Below are 12500 nucleotides of genomic sequence, written 5' to 3'. Positions count from 1 at the left end.
TTACAACCTAACAGACTCCTGCTCACCATTTCTGTCTGTTGTGAAAACTGAGAGCTGGAGTGGCATGGTTAAGTATGTTAGCCACGCCCAATACCGCAGACTGACCTAATCTGAGAATTTAACTGAAAACAAAGAGGAAGTACATATTCCGATTTCAGTTTTAGATTAAAAGGGTAAACCTTTTATTTTCTTAATGACATGCCAGATGAATCATTCACCACAACACTAGCAATGCAAGCTAACAAAATCAATATGGTTAGTTTCGATTTCATGAGCACTGTAAGGTATGTGTTGTTGTACATTTAGGACACACATCAAGAAGAAGGCATAGCTAGTTTGTGTATAGATCACCTGACCCGTGAACCACTGACCTAAACCCAACCAATACTATTTTAAAAAGCAAAAGAGAAAAGTAAACTACATAGTTTTACCTTGATTTTGCATTGCTTTATCTGTTTTGTGTAACCGTGCTTCACCAGACTTGAACCCAAGCTCTTCACAAGTACAACACCATACAAAATGACCTTCCAAGCAAACTGACCATGCCTGAAAAGTTGTCCATATGGTATGTACACATGTATTTTTAATTATTATGATTTTTATTTTTATTTTTTAAATAGGGCAGCACGGTTGCTCAGTGGTTAGTACTGTGGCCTCACAGCAAGATGGTCGCTGATTCGAGTCCCGGCTGGGCCAGTTAGCATTTCTGTGTGGAGTTAGCATGTTCTCCCTGTGTTGGTGTCATAGACTGTAAAAGATATGGACATAGTATCCGTGACGTCACCCATAGGTTTATGAAGAACCCCCCAAAAAAAACAGTAGGCATGGTCAACAATCACCATTTTGTTAGCGCGTCATCGCACCAACCAGGGGATACCAAACAAGGGCAAAGAGGCGAAGCGTGAGCGGAGCTACAGACGCTTTCTGGCATTTTGCTTAGATGGGATTTTTTTATGGGAGAAACACTTAATACTTCATTACCTGCGACTCGTTTGTGTTCTGACCACATGTGCTTGGTTGTACACTATATCAATAAAGTGTTTAGTCTTTTTAAAACACTGCTGTAATACATTGAGCCACTAAACACTGTTCATATGACGTTTTTCTACAGGAGAAATGTGCAAATTACTTCCAAACACTTATAATATAGTCTGTGTTTGGTAAATGCAAGACTATTGATGAAATCCAGACATAACACTGTATGACAACATTTCAGATGACTGTTCTAGAGCTTACAGCTAATCAATCTGTCAGATTCTGGAGTGCATTACAGGTCAAAGGAAAGTTATAAATGATCATAAATAAAACAAATACATTTATAGAGATGGTATATAGGTATATAATTTCACTCACCTGGTCAATAGAGGCAACCTAAATGGTTTGTGAATACAATTAGGTGCAAACAGCATGCCATATCATCTGATAATTGTAAGAAATAATTCCAAAAGGCAACTGACTGTGTAAAGCCACATAAAACAAAACAAAAATACCATGTATATGCCGAGCTCAGCGGCTAATCAGCCGGAATCAGCTGAGGTGAAGTGACGGCGACCAGCGAGACCTAGCTGTCACTCAAGTGGCCACGCCCTTAATTAATGCAGACTTAATAAAACTTAATATAAACAAAACGGATGAGTTATAAAAAAATTCACCCCCTCACAGTTGTCATGAAGGCTAATATTAGCTATATAGACCCAAATCGTTCTTTGTACCAGGCTGTAAATGCCTCTTTTTTTTTTTTTTTTTTTTTTTTTTTTTGCTGTAAAGTTGGCCATTTTAACAGTGGGGTCAACAGAAATTTGCTTCATATGGAGCCAGGACTAGCGGAGTTTTGATGCATTGCAGTTTCAGTTCTGTATTGGCTTTCTGAGGGAGAGCGGGAGGTTGCCGCTTGGTTGGTGTGGTTTCCTCCGGATGCTCCGGTTTCCCCCACATTCTAAACACATGCGCTATAGGTGAACTGGGTAAACAAAATTGGCTGTAGTGTATGAGTGAGTGTGTGAATGCGAGTGTGTATGGGTGTTTTCCAGCACTGGGCTGTGGCTGGAAGGGCATCTGCTGTGTAAAACATATGCTGGAATAGTTGGCGGTTCATTCTGATGTGGTGACTCCTGATAAATAAGGGACTAAGCCGAAGGAAAATGTATTATTATTATAATTATTTATGGCTTCTAAACATGTAATACCAAAACTTACAACTTATGTCAGTACCTCAATACCTATTTATTTTTTTATTTTTTAGATCAGCTGGACAATTAAGAAGCTCAGGATTCATGAATGAATGTGAATGTCATCTTTTTTTTTACCTGGAGAATGTGCTCCTCCGCCATCTGCTGGCTCACCGCTCCTCCCACACCAGGTGAGGCCGTCAGACCCAGAATCTGAGGGATGGGAACCAAAGTTTTGTCCTGCTTCTTCAGCAGCTGGTTCCTATTCTTCTGTTTCAGGTAGCGAATCATGATGTGGTTATAAACACCGCCCTTCTTCGTGTGGTGGCACTCATCAATAACCATCAGGGTGAACTCTGTAGATGTGTAGGAATCAGAACTGACCATCAGAATTCATTCAGTTTAGTTCATGCTTACTTCAAAATTAATCACCCATTTTTGTTTGTTTTCTATTTTGCCCAAATGATATTTAAGAAAGGAAGCCGTTTTTTCACAGTATTTCCTATACTGTTTTTTTGTTTTGGAGAAAGTCTAAGTTGTTTTATTTTGGCTAGAATAATTTATTTGTATTTTTTTACATTTACATTAAACTATTTTAAGGTCAATATAGCCCCCTTAAGCGATATTTGCTTTTGATTGTCTATAAAACAAACCACTGTTATTCAGTGACTTGCCTAATTAACCTAGTTAAGCCTTTGAATGTCACTTCAAGCTGAGTTCTAGTATCTTGAAAAATATCTAGTCCATTATTATGTGCTGTCATTAAAGGTTATTATAGTTAACGAAACCTAGAATTTAAAGACGTTTTCATTAACTGAAATAAAAATAAGAACGAGACCATACCTGTCAACATTGGGATGTGTACATAAGGGATATGCCCACCATAATCAGGGATTCCCCTGACACCCCCCCCCCCCTCCCTTTTTTTTTAAATCCCCAAATTACTAAATATGTTCATTTGGAGCTGTTTGATTGTAAATAAACAGTTAAACGGTCAGTAATATGTTTTATTATTATTATTATTTACAAAAGAACAAATTAAATAGTATACATTAGCGGCAAATACATTGGCAAACAGTTCAGCTTATTAAAATTAAAAGCTATTATAATGAAATTCAAGCTATCAGATCTCATAAGCCGTTTCTTCACTGTATAACTTACACATTCTGATTAAAGAGCAATGAACGCTGGTGTCAAACAGGTGAGATATCTGAGAAACCCAGACAAAAAAAGGACCGCAGCATGCATTATAGGGGTGTATTCACAACTTTTTAGGCAACCGATTAGAAAACAATTTAATCAAAAAATTAAGCTAAGTTAGCCTAGCCGCCTCATACGCTGACAATTCAACAGCTTAGTTCAAGCACAGCAGGAGAGGTGAAATTTAATAGTAACCTAATAATAACAAATTAAACCTTGATTTCTCTTTAGCCAAAAAGCCTGATAGATTAATTATTGTTCAATAAAATATAGCGTTACTAACCGATGTGGAAACACACATGGACAGTGCTTCTACATAATTCAGTCATAGAAAGAGCAGCCACAAAGGGGATGATATTAATATTAATCAGACACCAAATATATAAGCAGACACTAACTTTCTATAACGTCATCACCAATGACTAAATCTCCAAAAGATCAACGAAAACATCGGTGAATTGTAGCTCTGACATGGACATGAGGGTTATAAATGACTGAAAAACAGCTGCGGGTGAAGTATATTGATCGCTAGTGCTCAGATTGTGATCACATTTCGGTTTTGTTCTGTTGATATGTAATTTCAAATACTGCCGTCGGTCACTGAATGTGTCAGGAATATCAAAACAAAACCAACTTAACTCCGCTCTTTTTAGCGCCCCTCACAGAGCTTGATCCACGCTGGCATTTCTCTCCTTGGGTTTAAGGTTTTGGAAAGGGGAAAAATTTCCACCTTCCTGTCCAAACTTTGAGGATACCGGGTGTCAGATTTGCACAATATATATGCACAACGCTTTGGCTTGTTTCCGTTGCTCGAAAAGCTTGACAGACCTCCTGACAGACCTCCTGACAGACCTCAGTCTCAGCGCCTATTTAGCTGTAAGAGCGTGGTGATTTGCCTTGGTTGGAATTATTATCCAAGATCAAACTAATGCAAATGTTGTAGGTTATTAAATACGTTTTAAAAAATCAGCCGAAAGGTTATTAAATAAGTTTAGATATGGTTAAATATAATAATAAAATATTATATAATAAACATAACACTGCTGCGCCCCCATGCGATAGTATCGTGTATCGGCGATCTGAAAACTTCGTATATCACCCAACACTAACTGAACCGAATCCAAATTGTCTGAATCGCGGTGCATCGAAGAAACAATTAATTTTGACACCCCTAGTGAAAAGTATGCAAAACAAACCCAAGAATCAAGATTCTGTTTAAAAGCATAAAGCATTGAAATCAATGTTGTTTGTATCTCAGTTTTTCAGAACATCTTCTGTTTTCCACAGAAGAACCAAAGTCACTGAAGTCATTCATGTTTAAAAAGACATGGGATTGAGTACTATAAGTCACCCCAGTGTTTATTTTTGGGTCACTTTCATTACTATTACTTGCATAACAATCAGAATCCGATGTTCGAGACAGCACTGTACATGTATATATGAAACATGTTGATAATACATCAACCTTGCATGCAAATAGTAAGAAGCCCTGGTCAGTTTTTTCTTCTTGCATGTGTTTCTAATCAACAAAGGCGGGCGGCTGTAAACCTCCAGTCCACTCACTCTCAGCGGCTCAGTTTACAGTCGCTTTCAGGAGTCTCTGGGGGCGGGAAAAAGTCTGAATTTCACACACTGACAGAGAGGTGGTGGGTGATGGGGCCGCGTTTTACAAATCAGACTTTAAAGGTGTTGCCTGTTTGGCCCCCGAGGGCTGGAATTGGAAATGCAATGGAGCTTAAACTCAAAAAATAAAAATGACAGCAAATCTCAGCTGAATTTGATCAGCCAGACGTGTGGCCCACGAACCCAAAAAAAAAATCAAATATTAAAGGGTTTAAGAGTAAAACGACTGGGATAAAAAACAACAACAAACAGCATATGCCACAGAGGAGGGTGCCAAAGAGACTCGCAGGAGAGCTAAACCTGCCAGCAAAGACTGATGGGGAAAAACACTGTCACATGAAACCTCAGAGGAGGAGCTCTGGTCTCCGTTCAACATCTACCAGAAGGCCAAGCCATTTTAACTGGACTTGCCATATTTTTTTTTCTGAAGAAAGTTTTATTTCTTTTAGTATAGCTGAATTTAAAAAATACACTGCGAAGATTGATATTATTAGCCCCCTTAAAGAAATGCACAACCCCAAATCAGAAAAAGTTGGGACAGTATGGAAAACGCAAATAAAAAAATTGATTGCCCACTCTACTTTGACTTGTATTTCACTGCAGACAATATGAACACAAAATATTTCATGTTCTGTCTGGTCAACTTCATATCATTTGTAAATATACATCCTTTACTGTCGTTCAGACGTGCAACACATTACAAATAAAGTTGTGACGAGCAGTTTAGGGCTGGTAATCAGGTAAATTCGTTAAAGCATGATGTGATTTGACACAGGTCATTGCAGTTATGATTTGGTAGAAAAGCAGCATCCAAGAAAGATCTAGTCCTTTAGGAGCAAAGATGGGCAGAGGATCGCCAGTTTGCCAACAAATACATGAGAAAATGATCGAAATGTTCAAAAACAATGATCCTCAAAGAAAGATAGAAAGACATTTGTATAATTCACCTTCAACAGCAGAACATCATTAAAAGATTCCTGGAGAATTTCAATGCGTAAAGGACAAGGGCTCAAGCCTAAGATGAACTACCGTGATCTCTGATCCCTCAGTCGGCACTGCACCAAGAATCCTCATTCATCTATAAGCCATATCACCACATGGGCTCAGGACTACTGTGGCAAACAAGTTAAAACTGTACTGTGCCAAAAGGAGGCCCTATGTTAACAGTGTCCAGAAGTGCCAGTGATGACTTTTGGGCTCTGAGGCATCTGGGATGGATCATCACACAGTGGAAACGTGTACTGTGGTCAGATGAATCAGTATTTCGGGTGTTTTTTTTTGGAAGAAATGGAAGCCGTGTGCTCCAGATCAAAGACAAAAAGGATCATCCAGACTGTTACCAGCAACAAGTCATAACGCCAGGGTCTGTCATGGTATAGCATTGTGTTAGTGCTCTTGGCAAAGGTAGCTTGCACTTCTGTGATGCAACATTAATGCTGATAAGTACATAGAGATTTTGGAGCATGATATGCTGCCTTGTTTTCCAGGGACACCCATGCATATTTCAACATGATACACATTCTGCACACATTACAAAGTCCTGCTGCAGAGGACAGGTACATGACTGGCCTCCTGCAGTCCTGACCTGTTTCCAATAGAGAATGTGCGGCACATTTCAAAGCACAAAATGCGACAACGAAGACCCCGTAATGTCGGCCACCTTAAGACTTGTTAACAGGAAGAATGGGACACAATTACACCTGAAACCCTTCATTGTTTGGGGTCTTCAGTCCCTAAACGTTTTTTAAGTGTTGTGTAAAGGAATGGCAACATTACAAAGTGGGAAATGCTTCACTGATCCAACACTTTTTGAAATGTGTTGCAAAAACCAAAACTGGAATGCATATTTGTTTACTTTGTCTGATTGTTCAAAGAACTGTTCTGGAAATGTGAGCATATCAGCTCAAATTTAATTTCATATTGCATCATATTTGCATATTTACACATAACACTTCGGGAAACAAAGCAATATAAAGCTGTTGTGTTAAGTTGGAAAAAGTAAGGTGACAACTATACGAATTACGTTTTACCACCTGCAAACATACAGTTCAGCCAAAAATCATGTTAGACTTCAAATAAGGGTTCATAAACATTTTTACTACTAAAATTCCATAACTTTTCCAGGACTTTCAAGTAAATGTTCATGTACTAATGTTTCATGTAATGCACAGGTGTCAAACTCTGCACAGTTTAGTTCCAACTCTAATTAAACACACCTGATCAAACTAATTAAGTCCTCCAGGCATGTTTGAAACATACAGGTGAAGCTGCGGTCTTACTGGGCTTTTCCTCCCATAGACTTCCATTCATACACACGCGAATGCGTCAGACCAGAAACGCAAGGTCATGCGATAAGTTTCGCATGTTGCTGCGATGCAAAGTTCAAGCTTGGTGAACTCTGACCTGTGAAATCGCATCACTTGACTGCGTGAGACGAATCGAGGATCAAACAGGACCTCTCTGAACAGAAATTTAAAACATGGACCAATCGCTCGCTTTTTTAATGTCTAATCATCTTGTTTAATCCCGCCCCTTTTCGCAGCGCCGCACGACAGAATTACGCACACACAAACTCTAGTGTGACTTCAGCTTAAGTGTGTTGAAGCAGTGTTGGGATTAAACTGTGCAGAGCTGCGGCCCTCCAGGAACTGAGTTTGACACCCCTGATGTAATGTCTATGTATACGTGGTAAATAATAAGAAAAGCAATGCATCTTTAAATTTACTACAGCACATCATAAAACATGCAACAATTTGTTTAGTTTAAATTAATTTTATATCTATGTAAAATTATTTAGATAACACTTACACCGCACTAATAATGTGAGGGCATGTTTTTGGCTAATGACAGAAAAGAAAGAGGTAAAGACTCAAAACTTTGTGGGTTTTTCTGGTTTTCCAAAACTTTTCCAGGCCTGGAAAATGGCAGGTCAAAATTGCAGGTTCTCCATGACTTTATGAACCCTGTCAAATGATTCGCTTTGATGCTTAAACTCTCGGGAGTGAGAGGAAAATGTGACTTACGTGATAATTCGATCCCGTCCTCGTCGCCGTTTTTGGCTTTGGCTAAAGAGTTTTCCAGAATCTGTGCCGTGCAGATGATGATGTCGTTTTTCTCGATGATTTGTGGGAAGGAGATTTTGAGCTGCGAGGCACCGCTGACCCGCTCCACTGAGTATCGGTGCTTTAAAAACCTCCCGAACTCTGCCTTGTAGTGCTGCTCGACCAGCGGGACCTGGACAGATATGTATTAAAGTTATTAAAGGAATAGTTCACGCTAAAATAAAAATCGACTCGCTATTTATTCTCCCTGCAAGTTGTTTGTTTTAATGTTGAACACTAAACCTGTAAGCAAGTTATTGTTCAAGCTCTTGTTCTCTCCAAACTGGATTATTGCAACTCTCTACTAGCCGGGCTTCCAGCTAATTCTATCAAACCTCTTCAGCTGCTTCAGAACGCAGCAGCACGAGTGGTCTTTGAACCCAAAAGAGCACGTCACTCCGCTACTCACCCGTTTGCACTGGCTACCAGTTGCTGCTTGCATCAAATTCAAAGCTCTGATGTTTGCTTACAAAGCAACCTCTGGCTTTGCTCCTTCTTATCTGCTCTCACTTCTGCAGATTTATGTGCCATCCAGAAACTTGCGTTCTGTGAATGAACGGTGCCTCGTGGCTCCATCCCTAAGAGGGAATAAATCACTTTCCCGAACTCTCGCATTCAATCTGCCCAGTTGGTGGAATGAACTCCCTAACTACATCAGAACAGCAGAGTCACTTGCTGTCTTCAAGAAACGACTAAAAACTCAACTGTTTAGTCTCCACTTTCCCTCCTAATCTTAACTGCGTCTCTGGCTATACCACGAACTGTACTCTCTCTCTCTCTCAAAAAAAAAACAAACAAAATTTCTAATGCTTTGCTTCTTAGACTTTACACACCTGAAACTTGTCTATAGCACTTGTTCACTGCTGCTCTTATAGTTGTGTAAATTGCTTCCTTGTCCTCATTTGTGAGTCGCTTTGGATAAAAGCATCTGCTAAATGTAAATGTAACCATTGACTTTCACATTGAGAGCTCTCAAGGTAACTTAGATTTTAACAAATTTAAGTTGATTGAAATTTAATTTATATAGTAGTTTGAACAAACATCAAACATCGTTTTTTATTGTGTATATAAGGTGGTTTCTTGGATTCTCTGCATGTCATTTTATTTCAATTTATTTGGTTTCATTTGTTGTCTCTCCACAGGACTCTGGGCGTTTAGGAAATCTGACGTGCTGAGCTGAAGGTTTGCACCATGTTTGCTGATGTGGCTGTTTTAAGATGGTTGGTAAAGTTTTACATTTCAAGACATGATTCAGCAGGACAGAAAGTCTCTCTGCTGCCTCAGGAAACTCTCAATCTCTCATCTCTTTTCTGGTTTCTTTTGCAGAGACGAAATGTGTTGAACTACTCAAATATATTACCAGGAAGAGATTAAAGGTGCTGTATGTAAGTTTTTGACACTTCTAAAGCGTAAAAATACCACAATATGTTTGCAGATATTTATGAAACATGCTAAGTGAACATTCTTGTTTATTTGAAAAACAATGCTGATTATCTAGCTGATAGTTCCAGAACGTCTGTCTTTGTTTTGGTAATTTTAACTCTCCACTTTAGTCAATTATATTTCAGCACCCAGGGTTGCCTTGGTGGAAAACAGCGTATTTCATGCATTCAGTCATTCAGAAAGGCTCTCAAAGCATGCGTCCGCAACCGAAATGCGACCTCCGGTGGACAGTAGCAGACTCCAAAATGACATGTAGATTCAGTTCCACATGAGGTTATTTATTGGCTAATAATATAAATATTATAAACAGAAACATAAGATGAGGTGAGCAGGTTACGTTGTAACCCTGAGTCCTAACAACATGCTTTGTGACGAGATACACAGTGATCAGCAATTTGGCTGTTTGCACCAGACGAAACACGACAGAAATTTAAATACAGCCATTCAGAAGCGCAGAATATGCGCTCACTCACTCATGGTAAGGTTTATAATCTATTGAATACATATTAACCCTCTTTAACATTATTAAATGTAGATGCTGAATCACTGATATGTGTTTAGTTCTAAAGTTCAATTTCAGACAGTTTATTTATAAGATCTGAGGTGAACTATCTGCTGCTGCTTTCAGTTTATATCAAGCATTTAACACTGAATAAAGCACATGAGGTGTACCTGAGGTGATCATTGTCAGTTTTCTGTTGTTCACCTGTGAGAAATAGAAGCTGTTTCCGTTTGTAATATATCAATTGGAGGTGTTGGTTAGGACAAAAACTCCTTTTAATATGAAAATATTCCTTCTATCGGGTGCTGTTTTTTTTTTTTTGTTAGAGCAGGGGTTTTCAAACTGTGGGGTGCCAGCACCTATTCAGGGGGGTGCAAGACATTGAGGCGTACACTCGAGTAAATTATGATGACGATTTTAATGCGTTCACTAGAGGGAATCTGATTAATGTTAGCTCCACATCTAACTATCAGGCACCTGTAGAGTTTATGCGTTCCAGTAAAATATATGCAAACAAAATGGAGCGGGGGCTTTTTAAAATGAATGAAAGTCAAACCGGTGAGCCGTCTGACAAAAATTCAATTCAGCTGGATGCACATCTGGATCTTTCACTTACTTCGAAGACACTACTGACTATGCTTACATGGCCATCTGTAATCTAGTTATTTGCCTTAAGAGACAATAATATAACTAAGGTGTTCACGTGAAGTGCTTTCATGTAAGAGTTTCCTGTAATTTTGGGTGACTTTAACTGCCGTTCGGCAGTTTCACATTCACTCATGAACATTTCATTCATGCCCCGTGACAAACTGGGGTATTAGACACAAATAAGGAGTAAGACGTCTGCATTTCGCAATGTGTGTGCGTGTGTGGTCCTTTAATGACAGCCACGTGTGTGGATCTTGTCGGAAAATATGACGAAAAGTCCTACATGACGGTAATTGCAGTGTTTACTTCAGTAATGCCACTAATATCTGCATACTCCACATGTCTTATTTACATTTGTGTTTAGTTCAGTTATGACTTTAGTCGGGTTAAGGTAATCAATGGATATATGGATTTCTTTGGTTGTTACCAACATCTGGGGAAAATGTCAAGTCAACAGCACCTTTAGAAATATGTTTTCTGAGAAAATTGGTGACGTTCAATACTTATTTCCCCCGCTTTATTTAGCGCAGAAAAACTAAATATTGTAATGTCAGTTTTTTTCTAATATCATGCAGCCATAATCAATCTAATCAATTTTTTTTTGTAAATGGCAAATACTACTTATTTGTGTGTGGGTGGGTGGATGGATGGATGGATGGATGGATGGCAGTGCAGCACCTTGTTGACCAGAACGACCACTTTCCCCTTTTGTCCATCCGCTGCTTCCTCTCCAAATGCTCTTTGGTGATAAACACTGCGACCCTGGTCTTCCCGGATCCAGTGGGCAGGCAGACGATGATGTTGTTCTCCTCCAGAGCAGGTCTGGCCACCTCCATCTGATAATCCCGCAGTTTAATTTCCCTTTTACTCGCTGAGAGAGAAAAGAGAGATGAGAGGGAAAGACATGATGATCCTATAGCGAACGCCTGTATTTGCTTTCAGCATCAGTGCAGAGGAGAAACTGTGTGTAAAGTTGAAACCAAATTTATTACCCCTCCTGTGAATGTTGTACTCTTTTCCAAATATTTCCCAAATGATATTTAGCAGAGGATGGAATTTTCCACAGTGTTTCCCTATAATATTTTTTCTTCTAGAGAAAGTCTTATTTGTTTTATTTCGGCTAGAATTAAAGCAGTTTTTATTTTTTATAAACATTTTAAGGTCAATATTATTAGCCCCCTTCAGCAATATTTTTTTCGATAGTCTACAGAATAAATCACTGTTATACAATGACTTGCCTAATTACCCTAACCTGCCTAGTTAACCTAGTTAAGCCTTTAAATGTCTCTAAGCTGTATAGAAGTGTCTTGAAAAATATCTAGTCAAATATTATTTACTGTCATCATGACAAAGAGAAAATAAATCAGTTATTAGAGATGAGTTATTAAAACTATTGTGTTTAGAAATGTGTTGAACAAATCTTCTTTCCGTTCTTTTATCTGTATGTGTGTGTGAGACTTTCAGTGGGGCAGACGGAGGTTTGGTTAATGCAATTAAAGCTGTGTTTTCTTTATCTCCTGCTAGTTAGAATAACATTGGTGTTTAATGGACTCATCCTCTCTAAAGCTCATGCCGGATGACTGTAAGAAACAAAACCTGTGACAAACATGTCCAAGTCATAAAAATAGGCTCCCACTTACAATTAGGTGGCTTTAACTAATATGTACTTATGCTGATATTAATTATTAATTAAAACGTACAGTTGAAGTCAGAATTATTAGCCCCGCTTTGAATTTCTTTTTTAAATATTTCCCAAATAATGTTTAACAGAGCAAGGAAATTTTCACAGTATGTCTGATAATATTTTTTCTTCTG

The 12500-nt window shown here is 38.7% G+C and overlaps 1 protein-coding gene and 2 long non-coding RNA genes across 3 annotated transcripts in view; 2 read left to right on the top strand and 1 right to left on the bottom strand.

Annotated features, from left to right (window-relative positions):
• LOC130235364 (uncharacterized) overlaps positions 1-2383 on the top strand; it is a 34060-nt gene extending 31677 nt beyond the window's left edge. The window contains exon 3 of the long non-coding RNA XR_008838388.1: positions 2243-2383. This is a non-coding gene — a long non-coding RNA (uncharacterized LOC130235364). The remainder of the gene's footprint in view (positions 1-2242) is intronic.
• The window catches only part of ifih1 (interferon induced with helicase C domain 1), a 71335-nt gene that overhangs the window by 32058 nt on the left and 26777 nt on the right, over positions 1-12500 (bottom strand). Inside the window, 4 exon segments of the mRNA XM_056465936.1 lie at positions 2307-2524; positions 8015-8225; positions 11364-11401; positions 11404-11556. Coding sequence (XP_056321911.1) covers positions 2307-2524; positions 8015-8225; positions 11364-11401; positions 11404-11556 — 620 coding nt within the window.
• Positions 9248-12500, top strand: part of LOC130235362 (uncharacterized) — a 16657-nt gene continuing 13404 nt past the window's right edge. Inside the window, exons 1-2 of the long non-coding RNA XR_008838387.1 lie at positions 9248-9312; positions 9419-9477. This is a non-coding gene — a long non-coding RNA (uncharacterized LOC130235362). The remainder of the gene's footprint in view (positions 9313-9418; positions 9478-12500) is intronic.

Source organism: Danio aesculapii, chromosome 9 (genome assembly GCF_903798145.1).
Source record: "Danio aesculapii chromosome 9, fDanAes4.1, whole genome shotgun sequence".
Classification (NCBI taxonomy): domain Eukaryota; kingdom Metazoa; phylum Chordata; class Actinopteri; order Cypriniformes; family Danionidae; genus Danio; species Danio aesculapii.
Note: the sequence above shows the minus strand (reverse complement) of the source record. Positions and strands in the feature narration are given on the sequence as shown.